General features: G+C 48.7%; 1 protein-coding gene across 3 annotated transcripts; it reads right to left on the bottom strand.

Moving 5' to 3' along the window:
- Positions 1-673: 673 nt before the first annotated feature.
- Positions 674-15,063, bottom strand: etnppl (ethanolamine-phosphate phospho-lyase). 3 transcript variants are annotated; one of them, XM_060035571.1, is made up of 14 exons: positions 14,727-15,063; positions 14,087-14,205; positions 13,229-13,388; positions 11,105-11,179; positions 10,571-10,664; positions 9,202-9,318; positions 8,204-8,286; positions 7,037-7,262; positions 5,270-5,424; positions 4,624-4,713; positions 3,574-3,704; positions 3,141-3,211; positions 1,955-2,780; positions 674-914 (listed from the first exon to the last, which is right to left on the bottom strand). In XM_060035571.1, the coding sequence occupies exons 1-13, from the start codon at positions 14,783-14,785 to the stop codon at positions 2,721-2,723; spliced, it is 1,440 nt and encodes a 479-aa protein (XP_059891554.1). In that variant the 5' UTR covers positions 14,786-15,063; the 3' UTR covers positions 674-914; positions 1,955-2,720. The 3 variants fall into 3 exon arrangements, with proteins under 3 accessions (XP_059891554.1, XP_059891555.1, XP_059891556.1); XM_060035572.1 differs by having other exon boundaries at positions 1,955-2,782; positions 3,149-3,211; positions 14,727-15,018; XM_060035573.1 differs by lacking the exon at positions 14,727-15,063 and adding an exon at positions 14,513-14,717.
- Between the last annotated feature and the right edge of the window lie 1,174 nt (positions 15,064-16,237).

Raw genomic sequence — 16,237 nt, 5'->3', positions numbered from 1 at the left:
GAGTACAGTGGGAGGGATTTGAACCCATGTCTCCCGAAGTGTTAATCACTTACTTTCACAACTGCACCACTGAGACACTGGCTGAGATGTCAAACTATATAATTTACATGACATTTATTTCTAAAATTATATTTGGTTATCAATTAGAACCTGTTTGCCAGGACATCAGCCCATGTCTCTAGAATTGTTTAATAAAAGCTCTCTCAAGCCGACCACCTAGAATCCAGCTATGAGATGGTCAAAACTTTAATTGACATTACATGATGGGACATCGCCCAAAAATGACTTCCCCCACTAGAGTTCAGCTGTGATTGAACCCATGTCTTCAGGATTGATAAGCAACAGCTGAACGTGCAGCCAAGACAGCTGCTATTAGTTGACATCATATCGCTATGTTTCTATTATTACATTAAAAGTAGAGAGCCCAAAGAGGGGACTGAACCCATGTCTCGGAGCTGATAGCCAACAGTTTTCTCAACCGCTCATCCCTCCTTTCCTTCCCATCTCTCCATCTTTTTTTCTCCTCCCCTCCGCCCAACCCTTTCTCCTCCCCTCCTCTCCATCTTTTCCCCCCTCCTTACCCAATCCATCTGTCTCCTCCCTCTCCCCTTCTCTCCTCTCCACACTTTCTCCCCTCCTCTGCCTTTAAGCTGTCCAAAGAAAAGGGAAACTATTTTAGCTTTTACGTCAATTTATTAAGAATCAAACAAGGTATGACAAAAACGACATATTGTTACATCCTTATTATTAAAACATACTTTTTCTGTTGGTCCAACATCAGCAAACAATCGTTGTGCGTCTCTTGATAAAACACCGTATAAAGTTATACAATAAATGTAGATTGCATTAATTGGACAGCAAACCACAGCACCAACCAGCCATGCATAGAATTATTAAAGTGAATCTTATATTATCTATATATTATATTATTATATTATATTATCTTCTCGGACCATCAGCACTGGAGCCCCCCAAGGCTGTGTGCTCTCTCCTTTACTTTTCTCCCTCTACACCAACAACTGCACCTCCAGCCACCCCTCTGTCAAACTCATAAAATGTGCGGATGACACCACCCTCATTGGATTAATCTCAAATGGGGATGAGGCCACCTACAGAAAGGAAGTCGACAGTCTGGCTTTCTGGTGCAGCCAGAACCACCTGGAGCTGAATGCTTTAAAAACTGTAGAGATGGTAGCAGATTTCAGGAGGAGCCCAGCCCCAACCATCCCCCTCATCATGTGTGACTCCCCAGTTAACATGGTGGAGTCTTTCAGATTCCTGGGAACAGTCATGGCACAAGACCTAAGGTGGGCGGAGAACATCACCTCCAAAATCAAGAAGGCCCAGCAGAGGATGTTCTTCCTTCGACAGCTAAAGAGATTCAACATGCCGAAGAAAGTGATGGTGGAATTCTACACAGCCATCATTGAATCCATCCTCACCTCTTCTATAACCATCTGGTTCGCTGCCTCTACTGCAAAGGATAAAAGCCGACTGCAGCGGATCATTCGGTCAGCCGAGAAGGTAATCGGCTGCGACCTGCCATCTCTTCTAGACCTGTTTCAGGACCAGCAAGAGAGCCGGGAAGATCATCGCTGATCCTTCTCATCCCGGTCACCACCTATTTCTGCGTCTCCCATCCGGCAGAAGGTTCCGGGCTATTAAGACCAAAACCTCTCGCCACTTGAACAGTTTTTTCCCCACGGCAGTTGGGCTCACAAACAAGCCCCCTGCATCACAATGACTCTGGGTTTACGTACTCAAACTAACTTGCCCTTCTATGCCCAATTATTTATTATTATCTTAAAAAAACATTTGTCCTTTGTTCTTGTTTATGTTTTTTTGTTGTTATGTTATGTCTCATGTCTTATGTACCAACCACACCAAGTCAATTTCCTGTATGTGTGAATATACTTGGCCATTAAAAGAATTCTGATTCTGATTCTGATATTACATAACAAAATCTCACATGATCCCTTCACACATAATAATAATTAATAGTTCATCATATGTATTTTGCGCTTTTCAATGACCCAAAGACGCTTACAGTGAAGGGGGGGACCTCACTCACCACCACCAGTGAGTAGCACCCTCTTGGGTGATGCACGGCAGCCAATCTGCGCCAGAACGCTCACCACACACACCAGCTTGAGGTGGGGAGTGAGGGAATTAATGAGTCAGCCAATTGGACAGGAGCACATATGATGTAGCACAATTAGTCTTTTTAAACATCAGTGTCCTTTTCAAAACGCTTTCGATTACAGCTAAAGCTCAAATCAATTGCATAGAATCAGCAACCACCAAGGAAAGCATCCGGTAAGACAAACCAGCAACCTTACTGGGAGGGTCTTCTGTAAGCGCTACGGGCCAAGTGATGACGAATAAATTAATTTAATCTGGACTACAAATTGTAAAAGCTAATAATATTACCTCATCGGACCTGAAACAGTATCAGAGCCAACATTGGTTCTGACTGGTTTCAGCTCATACACAGAGCGGTCAAAACAACACTGTGAACGTCAAACTGTCTGATATCGGCATGACTTCTTTGCCAATATATACTATAGCCTTTCCTTTGTCCTATGCTTCATGACCCACCTCCAGACCTCGTGTCTCTGAATAAACCACGTGTTGAACCTTAACCACTCTTCGAGTCATTCCCCTGGAACCCCATCACCAGACGCCAGCATCAAAACCAGTACAACCAGTGAGTGACTGTGTTACGTTCGGATGTCCTTGATATGGCTTTCCTTGCCCTGGACGCCATTTTCCTCAGGAAGCTGTAAAAAAAGAAAAAGATGGATATATCTTCACAGCAGAGAACACAATTCAGCTCTGGGGGGTGAGAAGATTTGAGGGAGTTGTTGACAAAGATTCACTACTCAGTTTGTACGTTAATTACCTAACGGGTGATTAATTACTATTTGTACTACTAATTTGGCTCCAAACATCAACAACATTTATTGTGTGAAAACCCAATAGAGCTTCTAAGATCTTGAGCTTTATTTGTGTCTTTTGTTTATACTAATCCAACCAAATACTATACTAGGGAAAATAATACCGCTTTTTGTTCGTTAGCAGACAGTGAATTTGTCTCTTTAGCAGATCCTGAAGAGTTACTAGTCTCCAGACCAGCCTACCTTGCTCTTGCTCTTCCCGTTTTCCAGATGAACCGGACTGGGCATGCTCATGTTTAGCGCCGTCTCGATTTCTGGGAACAGGAGAAGACAAAGACGGTCGTTACACACGAGGACTCTGCCCTGTGCCTTTCATCTTTATTTAAATGAAACTAAAATTCTCATTTGTATTTATTTATTGTTTAAGTTGACAAGGACGGCGCACAATTCAAAGTAATTGCACCAGAGCTAGCTAGCAGCTCGTCTACATTGTCGATCTGTTTAACGTCGTCATGACGTTAAACAGAACAATTCATAAAAAGTCCATCAATGTGAAACAGATAAAGCCGGTATAATAATCAACCAACACAAGGTGCTCTTTAGCGGGGCCACTTTGGCGCCGACTCTAGCCGATGCCTGGGTCGGTTCCCAGGGCTCTGTGCCCCCGCTGCTCTACCTGAGAGCACCAGGTGGATCTTCTCCACGAGGCGCTCCGCGTCCTCCCGGCTGAAGCACATGGGGGGCTTGATCTTCAGGACGTTCCTGTGGGGGCCGTCCGCGCTCAGAAGGACGTGCTGCTCCTTCAGTCTGACGGAGGCTCGAGGTTAGCATTGTTGTCCCTCTCCTCTCTCCCCTCCCGTCTCTTTTCCTCTCCTCTCCCATCTGTCCTTTCTCTCACTTCTTCTCTCTCCCCTCTCGCCACCCCACCCCTCTCCTCCTCACCAAAAAAGCTGTCCTTTCTCTCCTCCTCCATCCAAAACACTCTCTCCCACCCTTTCCACCCCCCTCTCTCTCCTCTCCTCGTCTCTACCCCTCCCCTTCACCCCCGTCCTCACTACTCTTCTCCCCCTCACTCTCCTCTCCCCCAAACCACGTCCCTTAGGCAAGGCAAGGCAATTTAATATAGCGCATTTCTTACATCAAGCAGTTCAATGTGCTTTACAGAGAAAATAAAACTAGCATTTATAGTGAAGAAATACATGCAAACAATATAATGAAAGTCCTTCAATGAAATTACACATTACACAAAAAATAAAAGGGAGAAAAAGATAAACAGGAATAAAAAATGACCTAAGGTCAGACCTTTCAGATATGAATCCAACATTCAAATATAAATTGATTAGAATAAAAAAAGAAGCTTGCGCTTTCCCCTCTCATTCTCCCTCTATTCGCCCTCCTGCCCTCCGTCCTCTCTCCACCCTCTCTCCTTCTCTTCTCCTCCCACTCACTCTCCTCCCCTCTTCTTCTCTCACCCGTTTCCCTCCTCTCTCCCTCCCCCTATACTCTCTCTCCCCTAACCTCTCTCTCTAACTCCCCCTCTACCTGTCTCTGTACCCTTTTTCCCTCTACTCTCGCTCTCTAACTCCCTACTCCCTTCCCATCTCTCCTCCCTCCCTGACGACTCCCCCCAGCCCTTACTTGTAGATGACCTCCTGTGCCCCCCCCCCCCCCCCCCAGCCCTTACTTGTAGATGACCTCCTGTGCCCCCCCCCCCCCCAGCCCTTACTTGTAGATGACCTCCTGTGCCTCGGCAGTGGCAGGAGTGAGCTTCACCCGGTCCCTCACCAGCTCCACACCCACGAACAGACCGGGGCCCCTGGGACACACACACACACACACACACACACACACACACACACACACACACACACACACACACACACACACACACACACACACACACACACACACACACACACACACACACACACACACACACACACACACACACACACACACCACTTTGTAAACGCTGTTTCAGAAGACGCTTAGCTTTGTGTTGTGATGTTATAGTTTGGGATGACTGTCATGTGGTCATACTTGCCACTAGGGGGAGCTGTAAGTAAGAAGGCCTGTTGTTAGGTGTGTTTCTCTCTCATCCCTGTGGGGGCACTCTTCTAGCCATCTCCACCACAGAGCGAGGACTGTGGTAACATGTGCGACTGACACTGGCAGTACATAAACGGATCTTCCCAACAATAATTTGGTAGTGTTGTTGTTTCTTCTCAGAGTAGAGGTTACCGCACTAGCTTAAAGGTTGAAGAAACGCAGTGTGTGTGTGTGTGTGTGTGTGTGTGTGTGTGTGTGTGTGTGTGTGTGTGTGTGTGTGTGTGTGTGTGTGTGTGTGTGTGTGTGTGTGTGTCACCACCCACCTGACGTCGCCCACCAGGGGATGCGTCTCCTTCAGGCCCCCCAGCAGACGGCTCAGGTGGGCCCCCACCCGCAGGGCGTTCCCCTGTAGGTCCTCATTCTGGATGACGTCCAGCACGGCCAGGCCGATGGCGCAGGACACCGGGTTCCCGCCGAACTGAGGGGAGACCGGGGGGGGGGGGTTACAACCAGACCTGCTGGGGTTGGGGACTGGGACTCCGGTCAGTGCCGTATCGTTTACATGAAGCCGGTCCGGCCTGAGCTGGTTTCAGACGGGTCCGACCTGAACCGGTTTCAGACGGGTCCGGCCTGAACCGGTTTCAGAAGGGTCCGACCTGAACCGGTTTCAGACGGGTCCGACCTGAACCGGTTTCAGACGGGTCCGGCCTGAACCGGTTTCAGACGGGTCCGGCCTGAACCGGTTTCAGACGGGTCCGACCTGAACCGGTTTCAGACGGGTCCGGCCTGAACCGGTTTCAGACGGGTCCGACCTGAACCGGTGTCAGACGGGTCCGACCTGAACCGGTTTCAGACGGGTCCGACCTGAACCGGTTTCAGACGGGTCCGACCTGAACCGGTGTCAGACGGTAAATGTCTAAATGTTTCAGCAGTTCCCGTTCAACAGTTTTTTTTCGGCAACCTGAAGCTCTAACCCTAACCCTTTCGCTCCAGGAACGGATATGATGCATTTTCTCCCTTTTCTCCCGTCATGGCCAGGGAGTAAAATGGGCTTTCTTCCACATTTAGTTTTTCTTTTATCCTTTAATGATTAAACAACGTGCTTGGAAACTGCACCCAGTATGCAACAACACACACAGTCTGCAACAACACACACATTATGCAACAAAACAGTCTGAAACAGCATACAGTATGCAACAACACAGACATTATGCAACAACACACACAGTCTGGAACACACAGTCTGCAACAACACACAGTCTGCAACAACACACAAAGTCTGGATCACAAAGTCTGCAAAAACACAGTCTGCAACAACACACACGGTCTGCAACAACACACATGGTCTGAAACACATACAGTCTGCAACACAAACACACAGTATACAACACCACACAGAGTCTGCAACAACTCACAGTCTGCAGTTACTCCCTGCAGTGTCCTGCAGTGTCCCTGCAGTGCCTACTGCCTACCGTCTCTTGAAGTACTGCCTACCGTCTCTTGAAGTACTGCCTACCGTCTTGAAGTACTGCCTACCGTCTCTTGAAGTACTGCCTACCGTCTCTTGAAGTACTGCCTACCGTCTCTTGAAGTACTGCCTACCGTCTCTTGAAGTACTGCCTACCGTCTTGAAGTACTGCCTACCGTCTCTTGAAGTACTGCCTACCGTCTCTTGAAGTACTGCCTACCGTCTCTTGAAGTACTGCCTACCGTCTTGAAGTACTGCCTACCGTCTCTTGAAGTACTGCCTACCGTCTCTTGAAGTACTGCCTACCGTCTCTTGAAGTACTGCCTACCGTCTTGAAGTACTGCCTACCGTCTTGAAGTACTGCCTACCGTCTCTTGAAGTACTGCCTACCGTCTCTTGAAGTACTGCCTACCGTCTTACAGTACTGCCTACCGTCTTGAAGTACTGCCTACCGTCTCTTGAAGTACTGCCTACCGTCTTACAGTACTGCCTACCGTCTTACAGTACCGCCTACCGTCTTACAGTACTGCCTACCGTCTTGAAGTACTCCCTACCGTGTTGAAGTACTGCCTACCATGTGGAAATACTCCCGTACTCCCTTCCGTGTTGCAGTACTACTCACCGTGTTAAAGTACTCCATGCCGGCGGCCATGAAGGCCTGGGCCACCTCGCGGGTGGTGACCACGCAGCTCATGGGGTGTCCGTTGCCGATGGGCTTCCCCATGGTGACGATGTCGGGCACAAAGTCCTCGCCCTGCAGCTGGAAGCCCCAGAAGTGGCTCCCCACGCGGCCGAAGCCCACCTGCACCTCGTCCGCGATCACCACGCCCCCTGCCGCCCGCACGTGACTGGAGGAGAGGGGGGGGGGGGGGGTGTAGGGGATGGAGGTGAACACACACACACACACACACACGGACAGAGACACGTGCACACAAAGACATGCACGCACGCACAGACACACGCACACATTAGAGACACACGCACGCACACGCACACGAAAGCCATACATACCCATGCACACATTAACGACATGCCACATGATATACACCCTGGCTGTGAATACACATGCACGGACTTGTTGGCTGAACATACGAGTAAACGCATGCATGCAGAGTCGACACACGCGGACGCAAACCCCCCCCCACACGCTCAAACACATCCAGTTAGTCAGCCTGCCACACACACACACACACACACACACACACACACACACACACACACACACACACACACACACACACACACACACACACACACACACACACACACACACACACACACACACACACACACACACACACACACACACACACACACACGCCGTTTGTCTCCATCTGCATGCGGGTCGTGTGTGAATAAGGAATGAACCACAACGTTTTTGATTATTTGATTATTCCACTGAAACCACAATGACCAACAGTGATTAGATATCAGTTACTAGATTGTTATCTGTAGTCATTAGGGTTATCTTATCAACTTAAATCAGCTGGAATTAAAACCTTCTGTGGTAAAGCAGCTTAAGTACAAGAGTCTGCTGCGTTCAGTCCCAGAATCCACGTCGGTCGCCACGGATACCAGTTCAGCGGTAAAAGGATTTCGTCTGAACCCGCATCCGTCAGATGGGGGGGGGGGGGGGGGGGGGAATCACAACAAGCTCAGTCAGGCATGACCACAGCGACACAAGCCCCACGCCCTCCGTCAGACGTAACCACGGCGACACTCGCTCCACATTAATGAGGTTAGGGGGGGGCCTGGGTGGGACGGGGACGGGGACGGGGGGGGTACATACGCTGCCACTCTCTGGAAGTAGCCGGGGGGGGGGACGACCTGCCCACCGCAGCTCTGCAGCGACTCGGCGATAAAGGCGGCGATCTGCACAGAAGAAGAGACGGTCAGAGCGAGCGCCAAGGCCCGAGGGCGCCCGGGCAGCACCGCGGCGAGGAGGAGGCGGCGGGGGGCGGAGTCTGCAGCGGCGTCGGGAGGCGGGACTTCGGACTGTAAAGGAGGGAGGCGTCGGGGGAGACAAGACGAGGAGGTGAACTTGGGGAACTGTTGTTCTTGTGAGGCCAAACGCCATTCTGAGGTTGTGTGTTAAAATGTCCACTTTACCTTCTTCGTCTGACTCTAGATGGACATCTGCTTTTAAAAGAAACCGTAGTTTCCGAAGCCCTTCCGCGTAACTCCCTAGGCAGACATTAGTCTTTGGTCGTTGTCTGTGCCTTGAGTCGGGGTCTAGAACACAATGTTAAAAGGTGGCCCCGTTTCGAAGGGTTCTAGATCAGTGCTGGGGCTGTGTGGGAGGAGAATGGGGGAGGGAGGGGGAGAGAGGGGTCCCCATTCTGAACCTGAAAAAGAAAAGTAGAAAGAGGGGGAAAAAAAAAGAGGACAAGAAGGAAAGGAGAATCAAAACGGGGCAATAACACGTGTGGAAGATGAAGTGTGAACTCAACGGAGAGTAGACTACACAATGCCTTCTTGATTAAATCATCTATCACAATTATTGAATACAAAAAAGGACTTCAACAATTTAACTCAAGTGGCAGCTAATTAAGACACACTTTGGTTCTTAATTCATTGAAAGCCCTGAGTAAATACCAGAGCTCAACGCACGGCCACACGCGCTCTGTGAAATCCATGAAGACCCACAGGACAAAGAAACCCCAAGACGTTAACTGGCCGTAATATTAATTCTCTCTCTCTCTCTCTCTCTCAATGAGAGATATAAATTAACTTTTAAAAAAATAACCCCCTCCACCAGACCAGACGACATCAGAACACGCATCCTACCTTGCCCCCTCTCTTGTGTGCCCGGGTGATGATGTCCCTGACCTCATCGGAGTAGGCCAGAGCAGGGTCGGGGTGGTCCGCTCGGAACTTTCCCCGGTAGACATCTGGGCTCGGGGCCTGGGGGGGGGGGACGACGACACATATCGACTTACAACAAGTTGAGTGACCCTAGTTCATGATAAGCATGGATTAGCCTGGGAATCAGACGAATCTGCAAACTTAATCTCAACCGTTTATCTTACAGGGGGCGGGGTTTGATACGATGACTGCACAGAGGATCACCCAATGGGAGCTCTGTTAAGGCTTTTACATAAACAACCAATATGAATCGTTGCTCCGATTGGTTTTATGTGTTTCTGGGACATACCAGCTCGTTCCAGTGGCTTCGCACCAACGGAGAATGTGAACAAAGTGAACAAACCAGTGACCATGCCCAACAACTTATCTCTGTGATAACGTGTCAGGACAGTACCTTTCCTAGGAGGAATGCAGCGGTAATCTGAGACCTTTTCTGCGTGTGCAGGGATTCCTTACCGTCTTGTGTGGATAAACACTGATGAAATATGCACAGATCTGCCCCTTGGTGTGTAAGGTAAGAGCTTGTGGCTCCTCGGGGGGTTGTATCAGGCTACACCTGCATTAGCACAGAGCGTCGCTGAATGATGGATGGGATAACACCATCTCATAGCTCACACTGCAAGCTCAGCTCAACGGCTTGTTCAAGATGAATTCAAAGTTTTCAAAAGCATAGCCGATTTTATTTGAAATATTCACAATGCAAAACTAGTTTTTCGTAGATTTGTGTCAAATCGATATTTGATTTTGAGTTTTTTGTGATCAGTAATAACGTGTAGCCATGCTGTAAAGATATGAAGAAAGTGTTGAGTACAACAAACATAGTATCTTATCAGGACATGACAGCAGTGTTATGTGATCTGAACACGCCTACGCACACACACACGTGCAGAACACACCTACGCACCCACACACACGTGCAGAAACACACACACACCCACACACACGTGCAGAAACACACACACACCCACACACACGTCCAGAAACACACACACACCCACACACACGTCCAGAAACACACACACACACACACACACACCCACACACACGTCCAGAAACACACACACACACACACACACACACACACACACACACACACACACACACACACACACACACACACACACACACACACACACACACACACACACACACACACACACACACACACACACACACACACACACACACACACACCCCTTTCCCTCGAGGCGCGTGCACGGCTAAGCACACAGGAACCTGTCAAAGACCCGTGGAGTCATGGCGTTTTGAGGGCGGCTGGGAGCGAACTCACCACGTGCACAGACTGTTTGTGCTCGTCGTCTGACAGCTGGTGGAACTTGTACGGGCTGATGTCGATGAGGGAGGAGACGTGGCCGTGGTAGGCACTGCACGCCGCAGGGGACACGACAGAGGGAAACACGGGAGAACGGCATGGTTAGCGTACCGTACTAATGGACAGGGTCAGAGACACCCGACGGCGATGAGCCGCGAGACGTAATGACGGAGGACGGACAGACACACGCGTTGCCGACCTCACTCTAACAGATGGTTATGTGAGGTTACACACTGATAACACCAATGTGGTGTGTGTCACGTCTGAGGGGGCCGGAACGTGTTGTTCTGCCTGCGACCTCGCCACTTATGCGCACACGGGTTAATTATTTCAACGTGTGTGTGTGTGTGTGTGTGTGTGTGTGTGTGTGTGTGTGTGTGTGTGTGTGTGTGTGTGTGTGTGTGTGTGTGTGTGTGTGTGTGTGTGTGTGTGTGTGTGTGTGTGTGTGTGTGTGTGTGTGTGTGTGTGTGTACACACACTGCCAGTACTCACTTGTTCAGCGTGATGACGTCTCTGTGGCCAGTGTACTGCCAGGCTAGGCGCAGGGCGAGGTCATTGGCCTCCGAGCTGCCGGGTCCAAAGGGTTACCGTGGGTTACTCAGTGACCAGAGAACACACACAGGGGGCAGCCAAAAACGTTTGACCCCCCCCCTATCCCACCTGCACCCAGCGCTTCCTCTACGTCGCGACGCATGGCGACACCGAGCCCGGGGGAACACGGTAATCATTTATAGGAGGATGCAGACGTGGTTAAACTTTATCATGTCATAATTGTCAGCGTTTATGCTGCTTGGGCGTGGCACCGGGTCTGGGCCGGGTCGTAAACCACGGGGCACAGCGCGACGGTCGCGGGTTCACGGTAATAGCGCCTCTATTCAAATTGTATGGACGTGGTTCGATCTACGGCTCCGTTTGCGTTGCGAGGCGTCAACATTGAAGGGGGATTCAATGGGTGACGAGGAATCGATGTGTGCTGCACTGATAACGTTTGAGGATTCACGCAAAAAAAAAAAAAGATTCCCTTCTCAGAATTCCTGCACAACATGTCAACTGAAAAATACTTCTACTTCTTCTACTATATACACAACACAATTGCATATCTTTTTTGAAAGTTGCAAAACAGATCATATTGACGTATTTGGCCAAAGCTTTATAATATAAATTAGTATATGCTACAAAGAATCCCTTAAGATGGCGCAATTTGATTGGTTCCCTATCTCGGGATATTGGGCGTTAACCCATGATTGAGATCTCAAACTCGGGATATTGCGTGACGGTCGTCTCGTCACACTAATAAAAACCAAAAAAACGCTAATAAAAAACAAATAAATCCTGGCAAAAAGTGTTGTCTTGTTTTTTTTTTTGGAGTTTTCACGTGTAGTATATATTAAAACAGCTCAGGCTCTGTGAATAGTGGGGAATAGCCCCCACTATTCACTTTGCCTTTGGCGAATAATTGTTAACTATCTATGGATGGGTGGGCACATTGAGGCCATAGCAAGCCCATTAGTGCATAGTGGAAGCAATAGCTCTGATAATAAGCTATAAAGTAGGATATGCATTCATATAATGAGTGAGCAGCATAGGGAATTCAACCCTTAACCCCTAACCAACTCTTGAGCACAGGTCTATCTCTACCAGGTTAGTAAAGTAATTCTCTTACTTCCTCTGAGCTGTGTATGTCATTTAACAGGGTAAGAAAATAACAGGTAAAAATAAATGTGGAGTTTTTACGTCAAATTTGACAAAGCAATATTCGACAAATGTAACGGAAATCCCTCTGCTGAAAGTCCCGCCCTCCCTCCCGCCTCTCAAACCGGGTACCTGAAAGTCCCGCCCTCGCCATCACCTCCAAACTGGGTAACAGGAAGTACCGCCACTCCCCATCACATCTTAAACCAGTATCAGGAAGACCCTGCTCTCCCTAACGCCTCAACCCAGGAAACTGAAAGTCCCGCCCACCCGCCTCTCAAACCAGGCAACTGAAAGACCCGCCCCTTCCTATCCCCTCTCAAACCAGGTAACTTCAAAGACCCGCCCCTTCCTATCCCCTCTCAAACCAGGTAACCTCAAAGTACCGCCCCTTCCTATCCCCTCTCAAACCAGGTAACTGAAAGTCCCGCCCCTTCCTATCCCCTCTCAAACCAGGTAACCTCAAAGTCCCGCCCCTTCCTATCCCCTCTCAAACCAGGTAATTGAAAGTCCCGCCCCTTCATATACCCTCTCAAACCAGGTAACTGAAAGTCCCGCCGTTTCCTATCGCCTCTCAAACCAGGGTAACTAAAAGTCCCGCCCTCCCGAACTTCCTCAAACCGGGTCACTGAAAGTCCCGCCCCTTCCTATCGCCTGTAAAACCGGGTGAGTGAAAGTCCCGCCCTCCATATCACCTCTTAACCCAGGTCACTGAAAGTCCCGCCTCTTCCTGGCCAGGCGTTTCCTCCTGAGACGAGCCGCCGGGGGACGTAATAATAATAATAACAAAAATAATAATAATAATAGAATAATAATTCTCGCTGTAACTCCTTTTGAATGAAAGGAGAGCATCACCGTTTGGGATGGCCAGAGGGAGGGAGTTCCAGAGGGTAGGGGCGACCATGGCCAAGGCTCTGTACGTACCCGGAGTTGACGAAGTAGCAGACGGAGAGCGGGTCGGGCAGCGTGGCCTGCAGCCGCTCAGCGTAGAGCACCAGGTTGTCGTGGAGGAAACGGGAGTTGGTGTTCAACAGTTCCATCTGTTGGGTTCCCGCCCTCACAACGGCCGGGTGGCTGTGGCCCACTGGGGGCGGGAACAAACGATTCATTAAAAATAATAAAAATTAATGTTATTGTATACCGTTCTTCCAAAGGCATGCTCATTGGTCAGTTAGCCAATCCAATATAAGGTTGAATTCAGATCATTCACATCAAATCACAAAGAAAAATAATAAAAAATAATTTCAAAGATGAACCAGGCATAAACCGTTAACATTTGCAAAAGTCAAAGGCATATGATCAGAGACGAAAGCAAAAAGGAAATCACTAGTTTGATATGGGGGTTTATGGCCTGTAAAGGGAGGTGAATATCAAGATAATCTCAAACAAGACATGCAGGTAAGCTTGTTTATTAACTAGATAGCATTTAATGTAAACGACATGCATAAAGAATACATTTATGCTTTAGACATATAAATACAAGTGAAACAGCGTCGTTATAATATAGTGAAATATAACAGCAAATAATGACGATATGGAAGTGTGTGTGTATATATGTGTGCGTACGTGCATATATGTGTGAGTGTGTTTGTGTGTCTCTGTGCCTGAGTGTGTGTTTGTGTGTCTCTCTCTCTGTGCCTGTGTCTGTCTGTCTGTCTCACTCTGTGCCTGTGTGTGTGTGTGTGTCTGTGTGTGTGTCTCTCTCTCTCTCTCTGTTCCTGTGTGTGTCTGTGTGTGTGTTTGTGTCTGTGTGTGTGTGCGTGTATCCGTGTGCGTGTTCACCGTGGGCCACGTTGTTGATGCAGTCCAGGTACTGCTGCCCGTTCTCGTCGTACATGTACTGTCCTCTGGCCCGCACGATCTTCAGGGGGTCATGACTGAAGAACACCTTGCAGGACGGTCTGTTGTGTCAACAGGGGGGGGGTTAACACGACCAGGGGAGGGGGGGTTAACATGACCAGGGAGGGTACGTTTACATCTGGTCAACAGAATGTCACTTCATACGTTGCGAATGGAGACACAACAGTATTCTGATGTTCAGTTTGCACCTCCATGGAGTTCCCCATTCAGGAAAATAAAAGTCCTACCTGATGGTATATTTAATACTATCGGCTATTATTAAGTACTATGGCCCTCGGTTTATGAGCCTAAAGTCATAAACTGAGCATAAGGTCACGCCTTTAATTCTCATGAAAAGGTCTTGCTTACCATCACTCACATGAGGCAGTCATCAAATGTGCTTCATATTAAATCCAATTACCAACTTTTATATTAACATTTTGAAGATCAACTTGACTCTAGTGGTCGGTTGATGTGATGTAAGTTGCAAAACACGGTTCACAATGAGCTTTCCTGCATGACGCAACTCTCCCTCCAGCGAGGTGACAAGAACCACAATATCCAAGAAGAGACACTTTCTCACCCGATGAACTTCTTCCGCAGGTCGATGGTTTGCTTTTTGTCCAAACATTCCGTCGCCATTGTTTCCTGTGTTTTGATTGGTTCCCACTAATGAGGCTTAATAACTCAATTAACTCCGGGATCCGTCCGTGTTTCGCGCGCTCCAAAGGGTCCAGGCTGCGTTTTGAGAGGTCGACCGGTGTCCCGCGCGCCTGTCCCTCGCCCTTATACTTTCTGGTGTCAAGCGCGAACGAAGGAACACACACACATACATACGCGCGCCTGCGCACACTCAGGCTCGCACACACCTGTTTGAAAGCGGTTCTGTTGCTCGCTCGGGCGTGCACACACACGCACGGACATGCGCACCGATCCTCGCACAGCCGTGACGTGGGACAGCCCTCTATGGAAGCATATATGTAGCAAAATTCAAATGGCAATGCAATTTGCAATTCAATAAGTAATTACGTTATGCAATTGACAATGCATTATGCAATTTCATAATGTAATTTGTAAATACGTTATTCAAAGTGTATTTTAATATGCAAAGTGACAATGCAATCCTCAATTAAATTTGCAAAAGTTATAACAATAAAAATACAATAACATTTTGTCAAATTCTTTGAGTTCCTTTATTCAAATTGAAAAGCTATAGCGTCCCCGTGATTGCAATCCACTTCGCCACGCTCCGTGTGTTGCGATATTCAAATGACATTTCAATCCGCAAAACGGAATCCAAAGAGGAAATCCAAAGAGGAATCCAAAGAGGAATCCAAAAAGTCAATATGCAAAGTGGCAAACGTATCAGCCACCAGCGGGAACTACGTCACTTTCTAGTGTGTCAGACTGTTTTATGTGTGGGGGGAGGGAGTTCCAGAGCCTGGGTGCTGAACAGCTGAATGACCGGGCACCCATTGTAATGAGTCGTGATGTGGGGATACATATGCCGCTTTTCCACTGCATGGTACCAGCTCGACACGACTCGACACGACTCGACTCAGCTCGCATTTTTTGCGTTTCCACCGCGGTACCATGGTATCTGGTACCTGAAGTGGCTGCTTTTTCTAGTACCTACTCGCTCTAGGTACCAAGCGAGCTGAGCCGATGCTAAAAGGTGACGTCGGCAGACGGCCGGCGACTGATTGGCCAGAGAGTGTGACGAAGTCACGAGAGCGACATGGCAACCATGCTGGTAACATCCATAGCAGCGCCGCAGCCAACATGTTCCACTTCTCCAACTTCTTCAACATGCCGGCTAATAATAGTAATGTGATCGATGTCCTCCATTGTTGTTATGTGGGTTCTGTCCATGTGTGGGTTGCGTATGTGTTGTTTGCGTCGCGTACACAAATACGTCACGGCCCTTTCGCGCAGCCGACCCCGCCCACGTCCAGGAGGTACTATTTGCGGTGGAAAAGCACCCGTGTTGCTACCGTGTCGAGTCGTGTCGTGTCGAGTCGAGCTACATGTGCGGTGGAAAAGCGGCAATAGTAGTCCAGCAGAGGTTGAGCGGAGGGAGCGGGAGGGAGTGTA

The sequence above is a fragment of the Gadus macrocephalus genome, chromosome 17, assembly GCF_031168955.1.
Source record: "Gadus macrocephalus chromosome 17, ASM3116895v1".
Taxonomy (NCBI): domain Eukaryota; kingdom Metazoa; phylum Chordata; class Actinopteri; order Gadiformes; family Gadidae; genus Gadus; species Gadus macrocephalus.
The sequence above is the reverse complement of the archived record's forward strand: the minus strand, read 5'-3'. Positions and strand labels throughout refer to the sequence as shown.

Bases quoted from the DNA above. Each gene is read 5' to 3' on its own strand.
- etnppl (XM_060035571.1), bottom strand. From the start codon at position 14,785: ATGGCGACGGAATGTTTGGACAAAAAGCAAACCATCGACCTGCGGAAG. The intron at 5,425-7,036 runs GTGAGTAGTACT...GTCTCCCCTCAG, and splicing joins GCATGGAGTACTTTAACACG to TTCGGCGGGAACCCGGTGTC. The intron at 3,212-3,573 runs GTAGAGCAGCGG...TCCTGTTCCCAG, and splicing joins GATCCACCTGGTGCTCTCAG to AAATCGAGACGGCGCTAAAC.